This window comes from Podarcis vaucheri (genome assembly GCF_965113315.1).
Source record: "Podarcis vaucheri genome assembly, chromosome: 12".
Classification (NCBI taxonomy): Eukaryota; Metazoa; Chordata; class Lepidosauria; order Squamata; family Lacertidae; genus Podarcis; species Podarcis vaucheri.
Window position 1 is genome coordinate 26,258,675 of NC_138750.1, and position 27,463 is coordinate 26,286,137.

General features: G+C 43.5%; 1 protein-coding gene across 1 annotated transcript; it reads left to right on the plus strand.

The window, feature by feature from the left end:
* The first annotated feature begins 230 nt into the window (after positions 1-230).
* Positions 231-27,463, plus strand: SCRN1 (secernin 1). The gene is made up of 9 exons (XM_082193516.1): positions 231-383; positions 12,315-12,474; positions 13,711-13,892; positions 17,501-17,703; positions 21,069-21,263; positions 21,734-21,899; positions 24,097-24,277; positions 26,849-27,008; positions 27,254-27,463. Exons 2-8 carry the CDS (start codon positions 12,316-12,318, stop codon positions 27,005-27,007), a joined length of 1,245 nt encoding a protein of 414 aa, XP_082049642.1. The 5' UTR covers positions 231-383; position 12,315; the 3' UTR covers position 27,008; positions 27,254-27,463.

Consider the following 27,463-nt stretch of genomic DNA (forward strand, 5'->3'; position numbering starts at 1 on the left):
CCTCTGTGCATGCTCAGAGGCGCCCTTCTCAGGGTTCCATCACCCAGCTCCGCCCCCGCTAGCCGGACCCGAAGGGCTTCTTCCTCGCAGCCGTCCTTCCCCAGGCCAGCGGAGGGATACTCCAGACGCCCCTTTCCGGCCAGAAGACCCTCCCGCTTCCTTGTCTCGCCACGGCTGCAGCTGCACGCCCGCTAGGCGGAGCCCCGCGCAGACGCGACGGCGCTGAGGCGCGAGGAGGCAGCGGCGCCTGCTGGCTCGCCGCTCACGTGAGCCGGAGCGCAGCTGTTACCTGGGAGGAGAGGCCGCCGCCGCCTGCTCGCCCTCACGCAGACGGAGCTGCAGGCGGAGGGAAGCCCGAAGGGAGCAAGCAAGCAAGCGGCAAGGTGAGGTCTCTCTCTCTCGCTCTGGGGGTGTCTCTTTTTGGGGGTTTGCTCGTCTCCGGCAGCCACCGTTCCTCGACTGAGGGAGGCGGCGGCGGCGCTTGCCAAGGTCTCTCCCATCGCAGCGAGGCGGCCTCAAGGGCGCACCTGGAGGTCCCGGCAGGTGCGCTGCTGCTGCTGCTGCCTCCGCCGCCTGCACGGGGAGCCGCGGCCAGGGCTCGCCGAGGATGCGCCTTTTCTTCTGCTCGCCGGCCTCTCTTTTTTTCGCAGGTGCAGCCATCGGGGATTCTGCAAAGAGGCAGGTCACCTCCTAGCTTTCCCACCCCACCCCCTTCATGCACATGCACACAAACGCTTTCCCTCTCCTCCAACCCAGAAATCAGGAGAACGAGCTCTAGCAGGGGTGCCAACTTGAATAAAATAGGCGGGGGGGGGGGGGCTCAGGTAAACCCCAGCCTACATAATCGATCGCAAGATGCGGCTCGCACACACCATGCCCATCCATTTTGCAGGGGCCCAGCCCCCTTAATATTTTACTGGGGACCCAAAGAGACGTTGGCTCCTATGAGATCTAGGGCCAGGGCATCCCCCCCCCCCCAGGCAGAACTCACCAGAACTGAGTTTCGGCACCTCTCAGGTGAGTGCCCTTGCCATTTTAAGAGAATGAGGTGAGTTCATGGTGAGTTCCAGCATCTTTTCCTTTAAAAAGAGCACTGCCTAGGGCTACTTCTCCCTTGCCTCTCCTTGATCTTTGCACTTGATGACTCATCCCTGGGCCCCACTCTCCGCTGCATGTGTTAGTGGCCTCCCCTTGGTCCACGATGGCCGCTTCACACAATCGCTGGATTGTTGCAAGCTCTGCCCTGGATGGAGTCTCCATCTCACCCCTGACCTCCCATTCACCTTTTGCCCCTGGGTGTGTAGTGTCCTCCATGGGGGAACAGAGTCTTAATTTGCTCAGGCTGCAGATACTGCATCTGAGATTTTTTGGAGAGGCGGAAGTCCTTGGATGCTGCGAGGCTTTGGATGTATAACTGAAGGGCAGGTGCATATTCCTGAGATGCTGTAGTGTAGTGGAGCTGTATCTGTAGAGATGCTTGCAGGGTGGAAATGTAGGCTTGCTAGCTGTAGTAACTCCGTTGCTGCTAAGTTCCTGAGCTGTTTTAACTGCCCGTTGCCCCAGTGTGTCTTCCTGCACTTCTGACATTTCCCATCCATCTTCTGTGACCTTAGATCAGTTCCACTGCTTCTTCCTGTGGTTTTCTGGCAATTCCTATCTCATTTACAAAGGTTTAACAGGTGATGTCTATCTAGAATCTAGTGTGAAGTATAATATAGCTGCCTGCTATATATAGTCTAGCCTTTGTGCTTCATCTGACTCATTGAAATCATTTCTACAAACTTGCTTTTCATTGTGGCCCCTGGCTCCTTCCTATTTAAATATGAGCGTGGGCACAGATTGCAAGTAGTAAAGTGAGATTTTGCTGCTAATAATGCATGGTTTTCTTTTCTAAAATTGTGAATACTGGAACATGATCTGAAAGTAGGTTTATTTCTGCCTGGTGGGTTTTTTGTTTTTAATAATTGCAATAAATGCACCTTCTCAGGCGGTCTCTTTGGGACTTTAATTCAAAAGTTCTTCAAGGCTAAAGTACTGGGCTTTACTGAAATGTTTTCTCCCTCTGTCCATTGTTTGATCTACTTACATAAAACAACAAGCTTTTAGCTCAAGGTTATGGTTTTGAAATGGCATTGTGGGTTTTGGAGATTCACGTGCATCTTCCTTTTCACAAAATGGGGTTTTCTGGTTATTTTTAGATCTTCATGATCTGTAGTTTAAAGCACTATTGGCCTTTGTGTAGCTGTGCTGCCCTGTAAGGCAAGACCTTGATATTTTAGTGGGATTCTAGACTGACCCCTGAACTACTCAGCTGCATAGGCCCAGTGGGCTACCTCTGTATACAGTGCCTGTAGTAGTGTCCATTATACTTTCCTTCTCAGTTAGATTCTATGAGTGCTTTCACCTGGATGGAATGTGTCCTTGACCTCTGATAGTCACAGTGCCCTTTGCTTGCCTGGATAGAGGACAAGATGTGTGTGTGTAGAAGCTAGCCTACTAGCTCCACCCACTTTTGCCTCTGGCCCCGCCCATCACTGGCATGTAAAATAAGGGAATGTGGCTTTCAGTGTACAGTGGTAACTTGGTTTAAGAACAGCTTAGTTTATGAACAACTTGGATTAAGAATGCTGCAAACCCAGAAGTAGGTGTTTTGGTTTGTGAACTTTGCCTTGGAATAAGAACATGTTTCGCTTCCTGTTGAGTGTGTTCCATTTGTAAATTGCGTCCCCCGCTGCTATGGGAAAGCATGCCTTGTTTTAGAACGCTTTGGTTTAAGAACAGACTCCAGAACAGATTAAGTTTGTAAACCAAGGTACCACTGTAATTATTTCTGGTGGCTCATATGGAGAAGATCCTTTGTGGAATCGGCACCAGATTTAGGGAGGTGTGGGTGGTTTATCTGCCCAGGGTGCCGAGCCAAGGGGGTGCATAATAATAATAAATTTTAACAACCTGATATTTATGCAGGTACCCACTGAGAAGAGACATAAAAAAGCAAGTGTACCAAAATGAAGTGTGTGTGTGTGTGAAAATAAGAAATATTTAAAGGGGAGAGGTGCCAAATTTTGTCCTTGCTTAGGGCCCCATATTACCAAAGTCCACCCCGCTAGAATTATTGCAGAGCTGCTGCTAGATTCTTTCCACACTGTATTTTTATCAGGAGGGTAGCAATGCTTATATTCTATAAACGCCTTTCACTAATGTATCCAAAAATTGTTCATCCTGCCTTTTTTTTGAAGCAGTGGCTTGTATGCAGCTTGTGATAGAGGAATCGCCCCATGTATTGTTCCGTAGCCATAATTTTCCAGCTAAATTACAGTTAATAAATGTTGTTGGTACCACAGTGATCAAGGTTTTGCAGGTGTGCATCCTATGGCATGTGTTGCGTTGTTACGCAGTGGCATCGCTCCACGGAGGTCTCATTGAGACACAATCTGCTGAAGGCTACTGAAGTATAGCATTCTGGTAGAGATTATTGCCAGACCCCTGGTGAGTTGGCTATGCATGAGAAAAACTTTGTTTCTACTTTACAAGAACTCATGAGGGTTCACCAACTCCTGGTTGTGTGAACCTCTTGTTTGAGCCAGTGGCATCATGGGAGGTGAGGGGGTGTAGACTATTTCTCCAAAGCATTTTTACCCCCCCCCAAAAAAAATGCCTCTCGGAACATCTTATGTATGTTTAACAAAGGGGGGGGGGGATAGTGGCCGGGATAGAAAAGGGTAGAGGTAAACTCAGGCACCAATCATTAAATAGTAGTCCTTCTAATGGCCAGCTAGAAGGGGATGGGGGAGCCAATTATACCTGTCTCCCAGCAGAGCCAATGGGGTGACCCTGATTCCCATCACTTCCTCTGTTGCAATCTGGTAGAATTGCTTGCTGCACTTTGTGAGTCATACACTGGGATGACTGGCCTATATATGCAAATAAAAATCTGCATCTGAATTGTTGTACATCAGGAATTCGAACAGATTATTTTTAAAAGCCTTTTGTTGCTGCTCCTCATGTACGTATAAAATAAAATGCCATATTTTTCCTCTATAAGACACCCCCATGTATAAGATGCCTCCTATTTTGGGGGACTCAGATTTAAGAAAATGGGGGGGGGAGATATATCCACATATAATATGCCCCCCTAATTTTTGACATTATTTTTTAGGGGAAAAACTTAGTCTTATACACAGAAAAATACGGTAAGATTAGAAGTCAGACTCTTCTTGTCCACTGCAGGTCATCTAGTGATCTAGTAAACGATGGTAAATTATCTTTTGCCTCTCCCTAATCTAAAGAATAGTGAGAACTCTGTGTCTGACCCCACTATCACAGAGCATTGCAACCCCCTTGAACTCAGACCATTGGGAACTATAGAAGCATTCAGTTGCCCAGCAACATCTCCTTTGCAGTTCAAATGTAGCATTTCAAAGCATGTAAGACTGAGACAAGCCATGGTTTAGCACAGATGTACAGGCTCTTGGAATGGAGATTACAGGCATTTTGCTGCTTCTCAGCTCGTGCTCTTGTGAGCTAGGTCTATCTTGGCTAACATGTCTTCTGACATGTCAGGCTTGTGATTTGCCTTGAACTTTAAACAAAGAGCAAAGATTGGTTGCAGCTCATTATTTATCTGGAGCAAAGCAAACCATGAGCCCAGGTTCATAAAGCATGCTAAGCCAAACCATGGTTTAGTTTGCCACAACACACCAGAGGTGGAGCAGAGCTCCCAGGGAGACTCGCCTAACAGCTTCATTGCATATTTTCAGCCAGAAACGTTCCTCTTTCTCTCAGGCCTGTGGCTAATTAAACAATCTACAGTGATACCTGGGGTTACATACGCTTCAGGTTACAGACTCCGCTAACACAGAAATAGTACCTCGGGTTAAGAACTTTGCTTCAAGATGAGAACAGAAATCATGCTCCGGCGGCGTGGCAGCAGCAGGAGGCCTCATTAGCTAAAGTGTTGCTTCAGGTTAAGAACAGTTTCAGGTTAAGAATGGACCTCCGGAACGAATTAAGTACCCGTAACCCGAGGTACCACTGTATAGCCTTTTAAACTGGTGTGTGTGTTGTTGTTTGTTATTATGTTATGTATTTTTGTGTTTTTATACTGTAAACTACCCCGTGATCCTCAAATGAAGGGTGGTATATAAATTTAATGATTGAATAAATAAAATAAATAATAACAAAAGTGGGTGTGGCTTAGCGCAGACGTGGGCTCCTAGAGAGGACGTTTCAGCCACTGTGCAATATTATTTGTGTGACATTCGTTTATTAGAGCAGAGGCTTGTTTTGCATATTGTAGCAAATCCTGACGCCGTTTGATAGCTAGGATTGTGATTAATGTGACTGCCATCCTGCAGGTACAAAATGTTTTGTTGTTGTTGTTGTTGCAAAAAGTTGCAGAATCCGGTCGGCTCGTACTCCTCTGCAGATCTCAACGGCTGATGTGTCGCATGAAATAGCAATTACCGCTGCAAAATATACTAGCTATATTTACCGCCTTGAGGGGTGAACTAAACTAATTGGAATACAGATTTGAAATAAATTAACAATATATATATATATCTATATATCTCCAGTCTCCTGATTTCATTTTGCTCACCTATTTATTTCATTTGTAGCCTGCATCGTCCCAGAGGCATCAATACAAGTTTCTGAATTACCATGAGTGCTGCTGCATATTCCCATTACCATGTCACTCCTCCACTGGCATAAGTGGAATAAACAAACCAGGAAGCATAGGCACAAACTTGAACAAAATATTGGGGCTGCTCCCTGCACTTCTGCCCCCCCCCCCACTGCACTGTGGATCGCACCCTCCTCTGCTGCACAAAACTGGGCACAGGCCTCCGCTTCCTCCCACCCACTTGCCTCTCACCCCCCCACACACAAGAAGTTTCTGCCCCCCTCACCTGCTCACCTCTCCTCCTGGCCTGCCTCTTCTGCCTGCCTGCCCTCTTGTCTGGGCAAGTTGCCTGGCTCAAACGTGCTCAGAAATGGTGCCAAAAGCTGGGAGGCAAGCTGGCAAAAGAGGGTGGTGCCCCCCTAAATATTTTATTGGGGAGTGAAGGGACCAGGGCCCTATAGCGTTGGCACCTGTGCCAGGAAGGATATGGTATATGAACTGAGGATTGTAGTACGTTGCTACTTAACAAGCCCATGATGTGATCTGTAAGCAACATGAGGTTGGCTAATAGCCATGGCTTCTAAAGGAGAAATGGACCGCAAAACCCTGTCTTGGGTATAATGGGAAGCCAAAGCTACCTGGTTTGTTGATCCCACTTATACCAGAAGAGAATTGGCAGTGTTTAGGCAGCATGAGTATGCTACTGATTGGTTCACAGGAAGTCAGAAACTCTTGACTTACCATCAGTGTGTGAGCATCATTGGAACTACAGTGGTACCTTGGGTTACAAACACTTCGAGTTACAGACTCTGCTAACCCGGAAGTTGTATCTCGGGTTAAGAACTTTACCTCAGGATGAGAACAGAAATCACACGGTGGCAGCGGGAGGCCCCGTTAGCTAAAGTGGTACCTCAGGTTAAGAACGGTTGCAGATTAAGAACAGACCTCCGGAACGAATTTTCATAATCAGAGGTACTACTGTAGAATGTTGTAACCTAAGATTCTGTAGCCTTTTTTCCTTCCTCTCTCCCAGTTCCTTTTCCCTTTTGTTATGTCCTTTTAGCATGAGGTCAGGGACTGTTTTATAGCTGACATTTGTAAGCTGTTCTGTAAGTCTTTTTGACTGACAAGGGAAAATCCCCCCTTCCTTAAATTATACTGGGTGAGACTGTAGCCCCATCCAAAGTTTTGCACTGTTTCTGGGTATAGGGGCTGTAGTGCATCTGCAGGGGAGCTTCAGTGAACTGCTGAAGAGCTGCCACATTTCTGCATAGCCTTGAAATTCAAAGATGGTCAGCTGCTTGATATTGGAGGTAAGGTAAAGGGACCCCTGACCTTTAGGTCCAGTCGTGGCCAACTCTGGGGTTGCGGCGCTCATCTCGCTCTATAGGCCAAGAGAGCCGGAATACAGCTTCCGGGTCATGTGGCCAGCATGACTAAGCCGCTTCTGGCGAACCAGAGCAGAACACAGAAATGCCGTTTACCTTCCCGCCGGAGCGGTTCCTATTTATCTACTTGCACTTTGAGGTGCTTTCGAACTGCTAGGTTGGCAGGATCAGGGACTGAGCAATGGGCGCTCACCCCGTCACGGGGATTCGAACCGCCAACCTTCTGATCTGCAAGCCCTGGGCTCTGTGGTTTAGACCACAGCACCTTTTTATGCAGTTCCCAGAGGATTCCTGATTGTCTGCATTGGGCCACCCTATAGTGAGAGTGCGGCTGAAGGATGGTGAGCGTGGCAGAGTTGGTAGAGTATGAGATTCTTAACCTTAGGGTCGTGGGTTTGAGCCCCAGGTTTGGCAAAAGATAACTGTACTGCAGAGGTTTGGACTAGATGACCCTCGTGGTCCCTTCCGACTCTACAATTCTGTGATTCTGTGTCTGAATCGGGGCCTGTGTATTTACAAAGATAGTCAATATGTATTACTGTGCACAAGAAGATCCCTTTAGAATGTGGAGATTCTGAATCTCTCTTTTAGAGCATTTGGGGTTGGCAACCACAGATGCATTAAGAATTCAAGTCACTTTGAAATATTCATATTTAATAAAGAAAATGGTAACCCAGTCGTACTATTTATACTTGCATTCTGCCTGAAGGGGAATGTAAGAGGTAGCAGAGCTGTGATTTATTGTTTCATCATGCAGGCTTTTCTCCCAGCAGAAATGCTCCCACCTGCCTTAAGTTCTTTTAATAGGAAAAATGAGTCTCCTTTGAACAAATGCTTTCCTGCAAAGCTTATGCCTTTTGCTACTGCTCAAGAAACATGAACAGAGGATACTGATGGGGAGGAGCCTTCCGTATAACCCAAGACATTTATACCAGCATATGGTTCTTAACTAATTAGTCTAGGTTTGTTTTTAATATGCATGCCTGAATGTTCCCCAATGTGTAGCAGGTAGTAAGGAGCACCTTAAGGTTGTTTCATGGAAACAAAGGGCCCCAAATTAGAAAAGCATGTGGGGAAAGTGTTTAAAGACCACCCTCCCATTCAGTACAGTAAGCAATTGTTCAGATTGCAAAGCAAGACTGGCTTTTCCCACACTTGGTTGGGCTTTTTTTGTGGGCTGTTTCCTAGTGACTGTATTTGCACCAGAAGCTAATGGCTCTAGCCATCTGAAACAAAAGGCAAAACAAAAACCCCAGCTCTCCCACCCACCACCTCTGCTTGCAATCTCATTGTTTCGGTGCAAACCATTGCAAAGTATTGACCTATTTCCCGGGCTAAAAATGTGTGCTGATTTTACCAGCCCTGCCTGCACATCTTTCAGTGTATAATGGAAGCAGACTAAACACACTCTAATTAAAAGTCATTAGAGCTGAGAATTAGACACTTTTAATATACATATGAACAACCTGAGAAGCAGCACGAGGGGTTGTCGACTTGCCAAGTCTCACAGCATACCTTGTGCTTATCACAAGTCAGAGAATGCAGCCTTGCATTCATGCAGATATATGTATAAAGGAAAGAAAAATAAAAGTTTGCTGTCCACTTCCCACAATAGCCGTCCTCAGTTCATGCTATGGCTGGCAAGTCACAAGTCCGGGAGACAGCCCTGAGTATCTGTACAGATGAGCTCTTGACGGCGGTTCTTATTTTAATAAATAAATAAATTTCCCCCATTTAGGCTCACTGAAATGTCTTACAAAGAATTCATTTTACATGTTAATCAAAGCTATTTACTCTTCGGCATGCCAGCCTATTTTAAGCACATTGGCATAGTAACTGAAAAGGCATTAGCTGCACAAACAGCAGCAAAAATAGCAGCATACAGCCAAATTCCCTTGAGATTAATTTTCATCAAGAAGCACTAGACGGTGAGAAATCACTTGAAAGTTGTCACTTCAGGTAGTCTCAAGGGAATTGGATATTGCATTCTGACCATTGTCTTGTCTGATAAGATCTATATCAAAGCAACCTGCTAAAATTGTGTCTTGGAGCTAATTAACTGTGCATGAATAATACAGTTCAGCTCTCCTGGGATTTTTGAAAGATGTATCAGTCTCCTCATTCTGTGGGTTTATGCCTTTTGAGACAAGGGATATAATCACAAGCAGCATATACCCATCAAGCTTTTAAAAAGTGAGTGATGCTTTGTATTGTACACAATGAGCAATTTGTGGCTGGGGAAACACAGCTTCTCTAGCTGTTGCAATAACACTAGAGGAATCAGCATCCATCCCAGTGGTGAATGTCATAGTCCGCATCCTTGCTGTGTGAGCTGAGGCCATTTTTATTTATGTTGGATCAGAGGCTGGAAGCTTGCTCTGTGATAGCACTAGCTCATAGGGCAAATTCTATTAAATAGCATGGCCAACGCAAGGAACTTGGTAAGGATTCCTCCCCCCCCCGCCCCTACTTAAGGTGTAACTGAAATGTAAAAGTGCATCAAATAATTGGTGATGTTGGAATATAGTTAAACACTGAATTGTGCATAGGGTTGTGTTTGTGTGATGACAATGAAGAGGCAAACCTATTTTGTCAAAGGCCCACTTTGAATATCATGCCAAGCTAAACTTAGAGCCCCCAAAATGTGTTTTTTTGCTAACAGACACAAGAGCAAATAAGTTGGAACTCCATTTCTGCTTTCAGATTCCTTCTGCTCAGCATTCTGACTACAGTCATACCTCGGGATAAATATGCTTCAGGATAAGTATTTTCGGGTTGTGCTCCGTGGCAACCCGGAAGTAACGGAGACCATTACTTCCGGGTTTCACCACTCGCGCATGCACAGATGGTCAAAATGATTCCACGCACATGCGTGGAAGCAGCGAAATGCGGCACGCACAGACGCACAATCACATCTTACGTTCTATTCAGGATGCGAACGGGGCTCTGGAACAGATCCCGTTCGCATCTCGAGGTACCACTGTATAGCGTAGTAACCTCCAGAGGCAGAGATTGGACAGAATTATGTTTCTGGCCCACCTGCTAAACATGAAGGCTGCCTCTCAGATGGTGCCATCTGAGGCAAGGCAGGACACCCTCTGTGGTGGCACCCCAACTTGTGAATCGTCTCCTCAGGGATGCCCGCCTTACAGTTCATTAGATACCTTTTTGCCTACTGGTGAATACATCTTTATTCACTCAGGCTTTTATTTATTTTTTAAAACAAGGCTTTTATTTTGCTTGCTTTGCTTTTGTTTCATTTTAATTGTATTAGTACCAATTTGAATATTGGTTCAAATTAATGTAAATCACTCTGAGATGCTTTGAAGTGTGATGGATAAATAACCAGTTGCCATTTCAGACATTATACCAAACTATGGTTTGCAGCCCACTTTGACCCAAAGTGCCTTATTCTTGTTGTCTTTTCTTTACTGTTAAAGACATTTTAATAAACCATCTTTCTGGGACACAGCCTATTCAAGGCAGCTTCCAACAATACCTAAGGCATAATAAATTTTAAACCCCAAAACACAAGCATTAATAACAGTATCCAGTGATAAAATCAAAACACGCAGCCCAGAAAAATCCTAAAACTTCAGGAACAGTTAAAGATAGAATGCCATCAAAGATACCAACACCCCAATTGCAGTCTTTAAATCACGAGAACACAACAATAAATGGGTATGTTTTTGAGGACTTCAATCATTAAGCATGATTTATTGCCACACATTTGGAGTTCTCAGGTTCCACCACCAATGGCAGCTGGTTGTAAATCATGATTTGACGTCATGTGTCAACTGAGCCAAAATATTGGTCCAGAGTTTTGTGGCAGTTGGTCACTAATAGCACAAGATGTGTCAGGTATTCTCCAATTCTTTAAGACAATTCTCTGTTGAGGAAGTTAAGACAGTAAAAGAACTAACACACAGCTTTCTGCTAATGTATATCCAATTAGGGCTGCCGACGTTAATTAATGGAAACAAGTAGACTTAAGTGCATTAAAGCTTCAGTCAGTTAATTGGTGGGGCTGAGATTATAAGGGAGCCCCAGTTATTTTTCCAAATAACCTTGTCTCAGGTGTGGCACGTTTGTGGTACTTAAAAATCCTTGCTTATCTCTCTGCCAAAAAAAATTGAGTTAGGAAGCACCTTATTTTTCGTCCCATAGGACGCACCTAGTTTTTTTGGGGGGAAATAAAGGAAATTCCCCCCTTTATTTCCCCCCCAAAACCAGGTCGGGGAACAGCAGGATGGCGGCGCTGCGCCTCCCCGCTGTCCCCCGAGCTTGTGGGGCTGGCCGATGTCTGCCCGGCGCACGGGGCGCTCTGCTTCAGCGCGCCCCTTGCTCCGTGCAGCAGGCTGCTATCCGCAGCGTGGGGAGCCCTGCGGGAACTCCTGCAGGGCTCCCCAGGCTTGCTGATGTCTTCCTGAAGGCTGGAGAGCGAGAGGGGTCGGTGCGCACCGACCCCTCTCGCTCTCCAAGCTTCAGCAAAAGACTGTATTCGCCCCATAGGACGCACACAGATTTCCCCTTCATTTTTGGAGGGGGAAAAGTGTGTCCTATAGGGTGAAAAATACGGTACATTTTACCTGGCTATACTGTACCTGGGTATAGTTGTTTATAAGAGAAAATAATCTGTTTTAATTATTAAAGCAGATCCCACTATTCTCTCCACTAATTCTTCCATCATTCTCCTTTCACACTCAAAGGACTTTGTTTACTGAGCTGCAGTAAGCTTATTTTGGATGGCTTTCTTTCATTAAAATGGGATTATTTAGCTGGTGAGACAAGAATAGCAACCAGACAAATGCCAGTTTGGTCAAGTTAACCAATTTGGGGAGAGTCTGTAGTTCAGTGGGAGAGCAAATCCTTTGTGTATCTTGGAGATCCCATGTTTAATCCTGGCATCACCACTTAAAAGAATCGGATGATGGGAAAGGCCTTTCTCTGCCTAATACCCCAAAGAGCTGCTTGTCAGACAGCAAATGCAATACTGGGGTAGCTGTATGGCCTGCCCTATCATTAGGCATGCTGAAGAGATACCGTGTCTTGTAAAGAGGCGGAAAATTGTTCTTTCTTATTCTGTTTTTGCTGCCAGCAAGAGGGGTGATTGTGGGATTTTCTGCCTCGGGGGTCAAAATAACTTGATCAACCTTGGGCACAATGCCCTGTGAGAAAGGCTCGGTTTTACTGCATCGCTTCAGGCAGCAAAATGTTTTGGACCAGCCCTGGCTAAATGGAGAAATAAAATGGCCTGGAATAAGGCAGTTTCTTATGATCCTAAAATGTCCCTTTTTCTCTAGGATGGCTCTGGCACCTCCCAGTTACTGTTTTGTTGCATTCCCACCACACACTAAAGATGGCCTTGTAGTCATTGGGAAAAATTCTGCACGGCCCAGGGACGAGGTACAGGAAATAGTTTATTTTGCTGCTGCTACTCATGATCCAGGATGCAAAGTTGAGGTAAACAGCTTTATTTTGTACTTAATTTGTGGGTTTGACAAAGGGCATGTTTGTCAGATGTGACATATAGACTCTCATGGTCAATATTGTAAAATGGCTTGTTGCTCTGTTCTCTTTTCACCTTTTCTCAACTTTGGATCCATTTACCTGATAGTGAAAATTTATACATCAATTGAAAACAGGAATCTTAAAATAAGCCTGTTATCTTTGGCTCACAAATACCTTGGAGTTATCCAAGTCACAAGTCACTTTCCTTTTGTTTTCATAATGACCATTCTCTTTTTTCTGTACTTTCAATCCAGGCACTGCCAGTCTAACAGCAGCTGGGTCAAACTGCAGTTTATACAACAAAGACTTTAGTCAGAAAAACGGCATATTCTGCTTTCTGATGAAAGATTATTCCAGAATCTACAGAAACAGAGATACACATACTCTTGCTTTTCTGCTCCCCTTATGAAGTCCCCCCCCCTTTTTAAGGACTGACATATTTTTGAACATACAGTATATGCTTTTATTAGAGAACCTGCTTATCATAACCAGCTGCGTATTTGATATAAAACATCTGTCATAAAATCAAATGGATTTTTCTCTCCTAGTGCTAGAAATTCATGCATCGCTCCTCTACCAGTACATGTTGAAATCCAATGGAAAGTGACATGTTTGCCTGTATTTTATTTTTGTCCGGTACAGTGGTGCCTCGCAAGATGAAAATAATCCGTTCCGCAAGTCTCTTCGTCTAGCGGTTTTTTGTCTTGCGAAGCAACCCTATTAGCGGATTAGCGCTATTAGCGGTTTAGTGGCTATTAAAGGCTTAGCGGCTTAGCGGCTAAAAGGCTATTAGCGGCTTAGAAAAAGGGGGGGCGAAAAAAAACGCAAGACTCGCAAGACGTTTTCGTCTTGCGAAGCAAGCCCATAGGGAAATTTGTCTTGCGAAGTGCATCGAAAAATGGAAAACCCTTTCGTCTAGCGGGTTTTTCGTCTTGCGAGGCATTCGTCTTGCAGGGCACCACTGTATCTTTTGTGTATTCATGGTCAGTTTTGCAGCTAGAATTGGGTTACCTTTGGGGCTGGTGAGAGGTCCTTTGGGATACACTAAAACGAGTTTGTAAGTTGCCACTTACCTGTGGCAAGTAAAAATCTTTCTGTGGTGACATGTCAATATGATAACACTGTACTTTCTATGGAGAAATGTAATCTGATTCAGTGAGGTCTTCTCTCCCTCTTCCCCCACTGTAGTGCACATACATTGAGATTGACCAGGTGCCCAAGACCAACGCTGTTGCCCTGAGCAGACCTTCCTGGCTTTGGGGGGCAGAAATGGGGGCAAATGAACATGGAGTCTTCATTACCAATGAAGCCATTATCACCAAAGAACCAGCCTCAGAAGCTGAAGCTCTCCTAGGAATGGATCTTGTCAGGTGGGTGATCAGGGTGGATGAAAATCAATGATTTTTTTTTTTAAAAAGGATTTCTAAAAACAATTTAAATCTGTTTCTTTTTATATTTAAATGTTTTTTTTTTAAAAAAAATTCTTTTGGAGTAAAAATCTTTCTAAATATAGTTTTCTGTTTAAGTTACATTGTAGTCCAAAGGCTATTCATCAGGAAATAAGGATTTGTTTTAAGTTTTTCATGTGTGCTAAAAGTCAAAGTTTTTTTTTAATTGTTTAATCACATCAGTTAACAAACATGGATACATATGCTATAATGTTATTGTTTTAGTTCAATAAATTGTTACTAAGCATATGATTATTTTTCCCCTTCCAATAACATACAGCAGAAAAGTTGTCCAAATATAAACGGTTAACTTATTAAACCTCACAATAATTTCATAATGATCAGTATATGTATTTCTGATAGCATAACCAAATCAGTAAAAACTGTAAAAACTACTCTGAAAATTTATTATTCCAAAAATGAAACCTTCATCTGGTTGTAAGTATTAAGGTTATACCAGCAAGAATGAGTCTTTCTGTAAAAAAATTGTTTAAATCAAGTCTTACCAACTAGTGATTTAAATGGGTTTGATTTAAATCAAATCCACCCCGTGGGTGATTAACAACAACATGGTGGATGGGTTGTGTAGCCTGATAAGTGTTCTGAGCAATGAATCAGCTGTACGAAATATCAGCAGAAAATCAAACCCTCCTCTTGGTAACATCACCGTTTTGGTCCACATATGGAAAAACACTGTGCGCTTTTACACATGAAGTACAATGCAAGTGTTTCTTTTCATCTTTAATACATGAGCTGCCATGTCTCTGTGCCTTTTAGCATTGTATGTGATGTATCCTTTGGTCTTGAAACTCTGGGAATGGCGAGCACGGTACACAAACTTTAAAGTAATAATTGGGCACTCCTATTATAAAAAAAAAATGGATCTGCCAAGATGCAAAAAGTCGGAAGACAACCTAATGTGCTTTTAAAAGCAGCAGTTGCTTTGTAAATCTGTACAGCCCATGAGCTTCATTTTAGTCTTCATTTTCAAAACAGCCTACTGTGACTTAGAATTCTTGCTTGTGTGCTTCAAGGCAGGGAGGTGGGGGAGCGGGGACTCTGGCATAATTAAATCATTGTCAGGCATACTGCATCTCATGCATTCCAATGGAAAGCCATTTGCCGTTGACTCAAGTGCTGACAAATGAGCTCCAGAAAATCGTTTTATTCTAGCCCAGCTTGATTGACACGGTTCCTCTGGCCAGTCTTGTTTGTATAGTACAGCGAGATTAGCTTAATGTCAGGAAGAACTATTATGGCTGGAAAAGAGACACTAAGAAGGAAAGGGTGGAAAAGAAATGAGATTGGCTTCCATGCTAGAAAATGCAATAGGGCCATAGGCTGTTGTTGGAGCTAATAATAATAATAATAATAATAATAATAATAATAATAATAATAATTTTATTATTTATATGCCGCCCATCTGATTGGGTTGCCCCAGTCACTCTGGGCAGTTCCTGACAAAATATTAAAAACACAGTAAACCATCAGCCATTAAAAACTTCCTAGAACAGGGCTGCCTTCAGATGTCTTCTGAAAGTCAAATAGTTGTTTATCTGTTTGACATCTGACAAGCTGTCAAGCAAGACTGCTAAGCAAGCTGATTGGGTCTGCCTGATTCTCTCTTTTTGCATGAATTCTCCCCGTTGCAAGCAGTTCTCAAGCGTGCAGGTCTTATAACTGTCCTTGCAAGATTTGAGTCCTCCTTTGGGAAAACACAGTTGTATCCCGTTCAGTTTAGTTAGAAGATCAATTCATCGCATGACTGATTAGAAGTATATTTAATAAGCTGGGTTTTTTTGTACATTAAGCTCCTCTTTTCCATTCTTCAATCAATGCAGATTTCTACGCTGGAATCTTCTTTTATCTGCCCACTTTGTTATGAACAGGAGGTACTTTTATTATTCACAAATCCATTTTGCTTTTCGAACTTAAAAGCAGCAGGAGACTGGCAGTCACTGACTTTAATGGGAATAAATCGGCTTATATCCAAATACTCCAGCATGAATGGATTCTGGGATTAATTCCCTAATGGCAACAGCAGGCCAATATTAATCAAACTTATGGATGTTTGAAATGTAACTTTCTAATAAGAGTTTGCTTTGGTCCTTACAAAAGGAGCTAATTTTAATTAGGTTATAGAAGGCAGGGTGAGGTATGATGATGATGATGATGATGATGATAATAATAATAATAATAATATACCCGACCCATCTGGCTGGGTTTCCCCAGCTACTCTGGGCGGCTTCCAACCAAATATTAAAAACACAATACAGCATTGGTTCCCTGTAACTTCACTTCCCGCAGGGAGGGAACCGCCAAAAGGCCCTCGGTGCTGGACCTCAGTGTCCGGGCTGAACAATGGGGGTGGAGACGCTCCTTCAGGTATACAGGACCAAGGTTAAGTTATGACCTTCAGAAGGTCCAGTTCCCTTATTTCACCCTGTGACAATTCCTCTCCATTTTCCAGCTACCTAGGAATGTTATCTGCTAACATTCTGTTTTGATTTAGTAAATTGGTGGTGGGGCAGGGCAAAATGGAGCACATAGACATCTTAAGTCCCTTTTCCTGCCCTAAAGAATATACAGGCACAATTAAAAAACCAACTACACCCCACAAGAGTTTATATTCAAAGAAAAGTGGACCACTGGTTCATTTTGAACCAAAATATCTTGTTCCATGTCACAGCAGGACGCTATGATGAAAATGAAAACTATTGCCCATTTCAAACCATTTTAATGGTACAGTTGTGACAACCGTCCTCAAGCTACTACAAAATAAATCTTCCCTAATAGCCTGCAGAGCCAACAGGACGACCCTGTCAAAGGCTTAGTCCACTGAATACTACTACTACTACTAAAAATAATAATAATACAGTGTTGTATGTTCTTGTATGTTAGTGCTTTACTACGTATCTTAGTGTTCATGAACTAAGTGTGGTAATGGGATGCAAATATTTTAAACTAAATTGATTGTTCCGGTAGGGATAATGAGGACGCGGGTGGCGCTGTGGTCTAAACCACTGAGCCTCTTGAACTTGCCAGTCAGAAGGTTGGCAGTTCGAATCCCTGCGATGGGGTGAGCTCCCATTGCTCTGTCCCAGCTCCTGCCAACCTAACACTTCGAAAGCATGCCAGTGCAAGTAGATAAATAGGTACCACTGCGGTGGGAAGGTAAACGGCGTTTCTGTGCGCTCTGGTTTCCATCACGGTGTCCCGTTGCACCAGAAGCAGTTTAGTCATGCTGGCCACATGGCCCAGAAACTGTGGACAAATGCCAGCTTCCTCGGCCTGAAAGCGAGATGAGCGCCGCACCCCATACTTGCGTTTGACTGGACTTAACCGTCCAGGGAGCCTTTACCTTTTAATGGGGCTTGGGGAGTCGGGTTCATGATCGCTTAACCAAATGATGATCTTGTTCTAGATTTCCTTTTATCGTTTGTCAGGCTGGTAAGCTTGCTTTGACATGGCCTTCCATTGTTGCTGTAGTTGAGTTGCTTCTTCCCCACCTCCTTTGGTTCCCTCCCCAGGCTTGGTCTAGAAAGGGGTGGAACAGCTAAAGAAGCCATGGATGTCATTGTCTCTCTGTTGGAAGAGCATGGCCAAGGAGGGAATTATTACGAAGATGGGAGTGTATGCCATGCTTTCCAGACGGCGTATCTGATAGCGGACAGAAAAGAAGCTTGGGTCTTGGAGACTGTTGGGAAACACTGGGCAGCAGAGAACATTACAGGTCCGTTGTAATTTTTATCCCAACCTGCTATTTATGAGGAAGCGATTGAGTACATGAACATTTGCCATGGCGATGATGAGTTGTTCATGAATGAATTTCCTATTTCCATTTAATGTTTGTTCCTGCTTTCCAGATTGTAATGGTAGTATGCTATTTAAAGCAGGTTTTGTGGTGTTGTTTTTAATTGTCAACCTTAAGGACAATTTCTGGAAGTTTCTAACATATTGACTTGGTTGAATTTTATGTCAGGATTCAGAACGCTTTTTATGCGTAAGGAAATCTGTTTCTGCCTGTGTGGAGTTTTGTTTTTCTCACTCAAGCAGAAATAACAGTTGATTGACCAAAGATCTTTTCTATCTGCAGGTCTTCTTCTCCCATTCAAGGTTAATTGTGCACATTACTTTCACATCTGTCCCTTGAAATTGTGGCTCTCTGACTTGCTGACATTTTCATGTCAGCTTCAGATTGTCGCTGACATGCACTGAACCTTTAAAAATGGTGCACCATCAAATTTAAGCCTCCCACGCGCAAATTTGTTCCGGCTTGTAAGTGTACATAGAAATCAGTTTTAAGTTTTAAGGCAAATTGTGCAACTGTCCTTATCCAAACCCTTTTTTGCTCAGTTCTTCATATACTCTCATGCTCATATGGAGCCTCTACAGCAGGCTTCCTCAAACTCAGCCCTCCAGATGTTTTGAGACTACAGTTCCCATCATCCCTGACCACTGGTCCTACTAGCTAGGGATCATGGGAATTGTAGGCCAAAAAATCTGTAGGGCCGAGTTTGAGGAAGCCTGCCCTACAGGAATGGTATATGTTCTCTAGTTTGTTTCAATGCAGGCATCCCCAACCTTCGGCCCTCCAGATGTTTTGGACTACAATTCCCATCATCCCTGACCACTGGTTCTGTTAGCTAGGGATCATGGGAGTTGTAGGCCAATACATCTGGAGAGCTGCAGGTTGAGGATGCCTGTTTCAATGGCTGACACTTTTTTTGCACACACAGTAATGTGAGCACTTCCACTGAAAGGAAGGTGGACTTGCTCTGTTTGCATATAGGACTGTATCTGACCATAGTCCTTGGCCAGCATGCTAACAGGGCAATCCTCATCATGCCTACTCAGAAACAAGTCTTGTGGAATTCAGTGGGGCTCACTCATAGGTAAGTGTGGACAGGATTGCTGCATTGATCTCCAGTTTAAAATGATCGTGTGGCAGCTGTTGGGAAAGACCTCTAGTTGAGACCCCTGGAGAGCTACCTCCAGTCAGAGTAGACAATACTTGGCTTGATGGACAAATACTCTGACTTCCTATAAATAAGGCAGCTTTCTGCATTCCTATGACGCCACAGGTGTAAGGTAGACTTCATGTTTTGCTCTCGAGTCCGTTTTTCTAGTATGTACAGTGGTGCCCCGCAAGACGAATGCCTCGCAAGACGGAAAACCCGCTAGACAAAAGGGTTTTCCGTTTTTGAGCTGCTTCGCAAGACGATTTTCCCTATGGGATTGCTTTGCAAGTGTTCTTGCAAGTGTTCCAATTTTTTCCCCGCTCCCCTCCCTTTTCTAAGCCGCTTAGCCGCTAATCCGCTAAGCCTTTAATAGCCGCTAAGCCTTTAATAGCCGCTAATCCGCTAAGCCGCTAATAGGGTTGCTTCGCAAGACGAAAAAACCGGTAGACGAAGAGACTCACAGAACGGATTAATTTCATCTTGTGAGGCACCACTGTAGTAGCATTCTCAGCAACTAGTAAGTTACCGTATTTTTTGCACCATAACACTCACTTTTTTCCTCCTAGAAAGTAAGGGGAAATGTCTCTGTGTGTTATGGAGCGAATGCCTACGGATGGCGGGGGGATCTGCTGCAGTCGTGAGCAGAGGATCCATGGTTCCCCTTCCTTCCCTCCTCCGTGGCTCGCTTTGAAACAGCAAAGTGGGAGAAGAGCCGCTGAGTGGGGAGGAGAGAGGGACAGAGAGGCTGCTTCTTTAAAGGAGCAAAGCGGGAGAGGAGAGGAGCCGCTTACACGAGTCCGGAGCTGTTTTTTTCATCGAGCTGGGGAGGAGGGAGAGAACAGCTTGCTAAATAGCAGCAAAGTTTTTCAGCGAGCCGGGGAGGAAGGAGAGAAGCAGAGCCTTTAAAGGAGCAAAGCGGGAGAGGAGAGGAGCCTTCTCCCCTTATACCCCTCGCCTGCATTATTAGCAGCATCCTTCTCCACCCACCCCACGCGTGCTCCTTGTCCCTTGAGTGCTTTTCTTCCCTCCCCACTTAAAACGTGGTTACAAAGCACGGATCCACATGGATCCTCAGGATTTTTGCACTGGGTCAACCCAAATTCACCATCAGATCACATAGCATGTCCATGGCTACAGCCTGCACCAAAAAAATCACGCACCCACTGTTGCCTGGGGCCGCAGTGGTGCAAAAACGTGGTTACAAAGCATGGATCCACATGGATCCTCAGGATTTTTGCATTGGGGTACCCCAAACTCACCGTCAGATCACATGTCTGTGGCCACAGCATGAACCACAAAAATCATACATCCACTGTTTCGTTTAGAATATTTTCCCCCCTGTTTTCCTCCTCTAAAAATTATGTGCGTGTTATGGTCGGGTGCGTCTTATAGAGCGAAAAATACGGTAATTTTGGTGACACTATATGGTCTTATACTGAAAGAGACAAGTGTTCTCTTGAATCTGTCCTAGAAAAGGGATATGTCTTAGAAAAGCGATATGCACCAATTATTTGGACTGCACCAACACAGATACATGTTGGTAATTATTTCTGTAGGTTTCCCTTGTGAGTTTGTTGCACAGAGGTAGTCCTTGTCTCTTTTAAGATCCCTTTGGGGGCGGTTGGGAAGATAACTACTGCACTTTGCTGCTCCATTGGGGTAGAAGGAAGACTTCATGCTGCATTGAATGATCATCTCTGCTTCATGAAATGCAGTGTGTTGGTTCACAGAGCTAATGGGCTTACAGTTAGAGACGAGCTACTTCTTTCTTGCTCTTGTCCTCTACATTAGCATATTGCATTTGAAGCGAACTATGTTAGTTCCAGTTGAAATAAATAAAATTTCAGCTCAACTAAGTCATGACTAACTTGGCTCATTGACTTAGTCTGGATCCAGGCCTCTGTCTTTTGTAAGACTGATGATGCCTGATTCACTCTGCACATTATTTACAAATAATCCTCAAAAGTCTTTGACTCTGAGAATGGTGATCCCATCACAGTACCACGGAAATGAATTTTGCCACCCGCATTTCGTGATCTCTGCATGCCTAATTGATTGATATTGCACGATGTAAAATAGATTCAGCTTAAATTTGCATTTAATGAACGACGATAGAATATATGAATTTTTTTCATAGAGGGAGTCAAGTGCATTTGCAACCAGCTTTCCTTAACTACAAAGATTGATGCAGAGCACCCAGAGCTTAGAAGTTACGCGGAAAGTCAAGGGTGGTGGACTGCAGATACAGAGTTCAACTTTTCTCAAGTATTTTCTCAGGCTGATAACCATTCAGATTGTTGTTTGGCAAAGGAGAGCCTAGAGAAGCAAGAAGGTATGTAGAAAATCCACCACTACTCCTCCACTTTTGATAAACGAGTTTGTAGCCAAAAGTGTGCGTGAACTGAGTTTTGAAAATGTCACTTCTGTTGGTAAGGTTATGCATTTCCTTTTTTGGAAGGAAAACGTTGTATAGACCTTGAGTGTATTCTGTGTATAAGTGATACTTTAGAGATACATGTTCTTGTAAGTGAGAGAGACTTTGAGATCTTTGGCTGCCTTCCAGCCAATAGACCTATGGAAGCATCAGTGCCTCTGATGGTGTAAATGTTAGCAAGACTTTGATCACTTATTAACAATTAGAGATCCTTGCCCCCCCCCCTTTACGGGATTAACCAGTTTAAGTTACAGACTAGGAAGGGACCCAACCATTGAACCCAACCCTCTGCCCAGTGTGGGAGCGGCAGTGTAGGAGAGACCTAAATTTATTACCCTGTTAATGCCTCTATTTTGATATTTTTCCAGGCGCTGTCACTGTGGAAATGATGATTGACATCTTGCGGGATAAGTCTGGTGGTATATGTGTGGATTCAGAGTCTTTTCTTACTACATCAAGCATGGTGTCCGTATTACCTCAGAATCTTAGTTCCCCGTGCATCCATTATTTTACCGGCACACCAGATCCATCAAGGTATATTGGAGAAAGTGCCTGGCAGGCTGCCAGTACTTTTTCAAGCCTCAAAAATTAGTTTCTAGTTTTACATTTTAAAAACTTATTTATCGGGCTAATTCCACATTGTTTTCTGATGCAAAGTTAATTGATGCAGGGAAGCAATCAAAGGGTCCCTTCTTTGCCTAAACCCATTTCTGCAGTCGCTGCCCTCAGTCTAGATGCATAAGGCAGGTTGGGAAGGCAAAACGGCAAGCAAGTCAGCTGATATAATAATAATAATAATAATAATAATAATAATAATAATAATAATAATAATAAAATTTATTTATACCCTGCCCATCTGGCTGGGATTCCCCAACCACTCTGGGCAGCTTCCAACAAAACACTAAAATACAATAATCTATTAAACATTAAAAGCTTCCCTAAACAGGGCTGCCTTTAGATGTCTTCTAAAAGTTTGGTAGTTGTTTTTCTCTTTGACATCTGATGGGAGGGCGTTCCACAGGGTGGGTGCCACTACTGAGAAGGCCATCTGACCTACGGCAGAACCTACTTCAGTTTTAACATGGCAACCCTATTAGCCTGTTTCATCCTGCCTTTGACTAAGTACGTAGAAGCAACGTTGACTCAGCAGAATTCCTACAGTGGCTCCTGCTGTATCGGGACTATTTACTGCTTTCGTATCTACCATTTTGAGCCCGAGAGCTAGAGCTGCATTCTGTTTTTAACTGCATCAGCATTTATTCACACTCCGCTAATCCATTTGCTGTAAACTGCATGCAAAATAGTTCATCAAGATCTCTCTTCTGCCAGTCCTTTCCTACTTCTCCCCTCCATCGGAATATTTGCACTGAGACATCTTTGAATGTTTACTTCTGCTGTATAGAGAGTTTTACCTAATAGTCTATAGGTCATAAGGCTTGCTCCTTAAGTGTGGATAAGACCTCTAACAAGAGAGAATACTGGATCATATATTGAATAGATTGTTAAGTTTCCCTAAGAAAAACAAATGTGAATGTAGTGGATCGTTTTTGGTTACGCACCTAACTTCACTCAACACTATTTAAGAACATCGGTGTAAAGTGAAGCACTTTTGAGTCGCCATATCCTTTGTTTTCTGTCAATGCAATTCTTTCGATCATTCTTGTCATTTTCAGGACAAGGGTTCACAGCTCTTCTACTGGCTGCAGTTGATGAGAACCTCAATTTACTCTCTAAAGTATTGGGGGGAAATAGCAGCCATTTTGCAATTCCTGATGAGAAGATCAATAGTTCTTCATTAGCATTCCATACAGTAGGTCTTACCATTTAATCCTCCTTGTGGCATTTATTGCTTGTTCAGAGTCCCGCCTTCAATAATGGAAGGGAGATTCTGAGTAGAAGCAAACCCCTTTAATGTAATATCTTCCATAAATGAAAGGGATGAAAAGCGAAAGGATAAGCAGAAAGCAGTACAGTTAATTTAACTTGCTTGCTTTCCTTCTCAAGGAAAGCTGCATTTTATTATTCGGAAGGAGATTTGCTGTTATTCCAGTTTCCTGATCTTCCCTTTTTGGTGCAATTTATTCGTATTAAAAAAAATTCTCCTCAGAGCTAGAGAAGTGAAAATGTATGCAAATCTGCCTAAAAAGTTTTAGCACTTCAAAAGAAAACATCAGTGAACCACAAATGCTGGTTCTTCCCTGTTTACTGAAAGCGTGTTACAGATCTCATCTAAAATATCTTAATGGAGCCCCAGAGTAAAGGAGACAAAGAAGATTTGAACATACCAATTTGTACAGGCATTTCTTTAAAACAGCATCATTGTCTTGTAAATGTTGCTAAACACATCGTGCATCTATTCTATTTTTTAAGAACAGCTCTGTGCAGAATATTTCAGGATTAAAATAATATATATTTGCTGAGCTATTCTTCATGGCATAGACTGGCTTATTCCCTAACATTCAAAGGAAAGAGAAGTCCTAATCTGCAAACAATTAGAAGGAACTGATTTAGTATATATGTTTAAAAGTAAGTGTAGTCTGTTTTATGGCTTTTGTCTCTGTGTTACTGTTAATGCCTCTTTTCAGATGGCCCAGTTATTTTGTGCAACACATCAAAGTTTGTGTGATAATTTTTCTTCTTTCTTTTTTAAAAACAAGCTGAGCAAACTGCTAGGCGATAATATAAAATGTAGCCTTAGCTAACAATTGGTGATTCCTCTGATCTCTTTCAGGTCCATATTTAAACCTTTTATCTTCGTCGATAATGTAAAATTAGTATCAAAAGTACAGTCACCCATTTTTGGTAGTGATGATCCTGTGAAAAAAATCCCCCGGTTCCAGGAGAAACCAGACCGTAGACATGAATTGTACAAAGCACACGAGTGGGCGCGATCTGTCATGGAGAATGAGCAGGTAAACCAGCACTCTGAAAATACACCAATGAAATAAAAAAATGAAGATCTGGGGAAATTGCATTTTGTGTTCTGCTTCGTTCCTCCTGAGCCTTGAAATTCAGTCAAATACCCTTATAGGTCACTGTAAACTTTAAAAAGAGAGGATATTTCATATCTGAGCAACATGTACAAAATCTCCATCACCTCAAAATAACCTTGCCTGTGAAAATCCACACCTGAAATATTTTTAACCTTTCCCTCCTAAAGTGCTAGTTTTCTGTGCGCAAAATTCTCCCCCCTCCCCCCTGGCACCCAGATGCACTTAAAGGCATCATTCAGTCCTCTTGCATTTTGTAGCACTACAATTCAGGAACTGCTGTGGCATGTGCTCTTTCTGAAAATGTAGTTCAGCTCTAAATTTATTGCATTGACCTATTATCACGCTGCTCGGCCATATAAGAACATGTAGTAGTCAAACTGCATACTAGGAAGCAACAACTCCTAATGCAAGGTAAGCAGCAGAGCTGACGAAATTCCAGTGTTATATACATCTAAAAACCTGGACATGTAAGAAATACCGTATTTTTCGCTTTATAGGACACACTTTTTCCCCTCCAAAAATTAAGGGGAAATGTGTGTGCGTCCTATGGAGTGAATGCGGGCTCCTTGCGCTGCGCTCCGAAGGCTTCGGGTTCCTTTAGCTGAAGCTTGGAAAGCAAGACTCTCCCGGCTTCAGCCAAAGGAACCCAAAGCCTTTGGAGCGCAGCGCAAGGTCCCGCTGCGCTCCAAAAGCTTCAGCCACGCACCTGCCTGGAAGCCAGAGGAGGAACAGAAGGGTCTCCTCTTCTCCGCTCGCTGTCTTGGCTTGTGCTACAGCCATGCGCAACCCCTCTGGCAGGGAGACGTTGCGCGCAGCCTGTACACTGCTCTTTGGGGCTGAGGGGGAAATAAGATTTTTTTCCTTGATTTCCCCCTCTAAAAACTAGGTGCACCCTATGGTCCGGTGCGCCCTATGGAGCGAAAAATACGGTACTTGGCTCCAAGAACTGCATGAGGAAGACCCCGGCAAAGATGGGGAGCCTGATATTTGTCCCTTCAGATGTTGCATCACCCCTAAAGAGTGGCCATGTTGGTAGGGCTTGATGGGAGTTAGAATCATAGAGTTGGAAGAGACCACAAGGGCCATCGAGTCCAACCCCCTGCCAAGCAGGAAACCTCACCCAACAATATCTGAGGACCCACAGGCTAGGGGAAGGAGTTTCAAACATAGGGCTATGTATCTGGTCACCACCCACCTTACCTCTGATGAGGAAGGGGCAGAGCAATCCCTTGGGAATAGCATGGTGCTTGGGCAGGTTCATGGAAGAGGAGGCAGTCCTTTTGACATTTCCGTTCTTTAATGCTTGCATTCAAATTTCCAGATGCCCGAGTGATGGGGCACTCCTTGGATTTCTCCAAATAAGTTAAGGGGGGGGGGTCCCAAAGGAATGGTGCAGGTGTTGCAATGAGATATTTTGTTGAAAGGCCCGTTGGCTGTTGGGAAATAAGTTTCTTCGGGAAGTATTTAGGAGGAGATACTTGTAGCTGAGGTCTGGAAGACAGCCAGTGCAGTAGTCTTGAGGGTTAAACCATTATCTGTAGAAAACTGAAATTGATAATCTGCCAGTTTGACAAAGCGTACAGTGTAAGTGAATGAGCTTCCTCTCCAGCAATACATAAATTAGTTGTAATGGATCCAGCAAGAAAGTCATATGAGGAAGCTTTATTCCAAATCTCATTCCAGCTCTCTGGCATTCTCATTTTCCAAGTATAGATCCTTAATATGGGTGAAGTGGCACCACCCATACCCAAGCAGGCATTGGTGAGGGGGACCCTCAAAAGGTTTGCAGTAGTACAAAAGATGCTTCGGGAAAAATAAATCCAAAAAAGGGAAGGAAAGCCCCAAACAGCCAGTGTGGAAGGCAGACTGGACATTGTGGCGGGGCAAGTATCGTGCAAGAAAAGCACTTGTCTGACAAGGAAGCCTCTACACCGCAACATTTTGTTGCAGTCCCACTTGTTGTATGAAGCAAAAATGGCCTCTAGGCTATTTTCTAAGTCCAGTAAATGTTACCATTCTTCTTAAGGCACATTCTTGTTCATCCTTTTCCCCTCAGTACTGATAAGCCTCGCCTACATGGTTGAGGGACGTTAAACATTTACCCCAGTGCTGCTGGACTGACCCACAGAAAAAACACCACCTAGAGTTATAGCGTAATGTTTAAAATCTCCTTCCTCGAATCTTAAATTCACATACTCCACCCCTCATTGCAGAGAGAAAGGAATATGTAAACTAGGCTGTTTGTTTTTATTTCAACATGATCTCTGGGCGAAAGCATCCTTTTTTCCAGAACTGGTATTTCTAAACTCAACAGAGGCACTGCTGTGGTTTGACTGTTGTGCTATGTTTGTGCAACGGCACAGCAGATAAAGCCCCTAAGTTCTCCTTGAACTTAAAACATGGGTGCACATACAAGTTTTGAGACGATTTTGTTGGATCAAGCTTTCAGACACTTCATAGGTGTTTCATGCTGGCCCTTAATTTTTGTAGGAAAAAGGAGAGAAGTTGAGAAGAACCATGTTAGACCTCGAAAAGCAAGGCTTGGACGCAATGGAGAGCATCGTTACCAGCTCGGAGGTTCTTGATCCTTCTGAAGTAGAGGACCTTTTCTATGACTGTGTTGATACAGAAATTAAGTTCTTCAAGTGAAGTGAGTCCTTTTTATATCCTCATACCAATAACTACTTTTTTTTAGAAATATAAGTTGGCTTAATGTTTGGTCCGGCCTCTTTGTATCTCACTCCCAAATCTGCAATTGCGAATAAGAACCTGACGTTTTATAAGTTGTGGTTATTTTGCAAAGTCTCCTAATGGATTTGGATATTCCCACCCTGCATTTAAACTTGTATTTGTAATTAACAGTGAATATTAAAGCTTTGCTTTTTCTCATTGCAGTGACCATAGACACCTTTAGCCTTCACATAAGAAGATAAAGCTCTTCAGGCCTTGAAAGATATTCTCGCCATATTGCCGAATTTTTGGAGGAAATTTCCCTCTTTTTAGAGAAAAGTTCCTTAGTAGCTGTATCCAATTAACACATTCCTTTCCCCCTTTTATTTTCCTCCTGTGTGTGTTATGGAAAGAGGGCCTTCACTGACGGTGTGC

Excerpts from the sequence above, each read along its gene's own strand:
- SCRN1 (XM_082193516.1), top strand. The coding sequence starts at position 12,316 with ATGGCTCTGGCACCTCCCAGTTACTGTTTTGTTGCATTCCCACCACAC. Across the intron at positions 21,264-21,733 it reads GAGCCTAGAGAAGCAAGAAG|GCGCTGTCACTGTGGAAATG; the intron begins GTATGTAGAAAA and ends ATATTTTTCCAG. Across the intron at positions 24,278-26,848 it reads CTGTCATGGAGAATGAGCAG|GAAAAAGGAGAGAAGTTGAG; the intron begins GTAAACCAGCAC and ends TAATTTTTGTAG.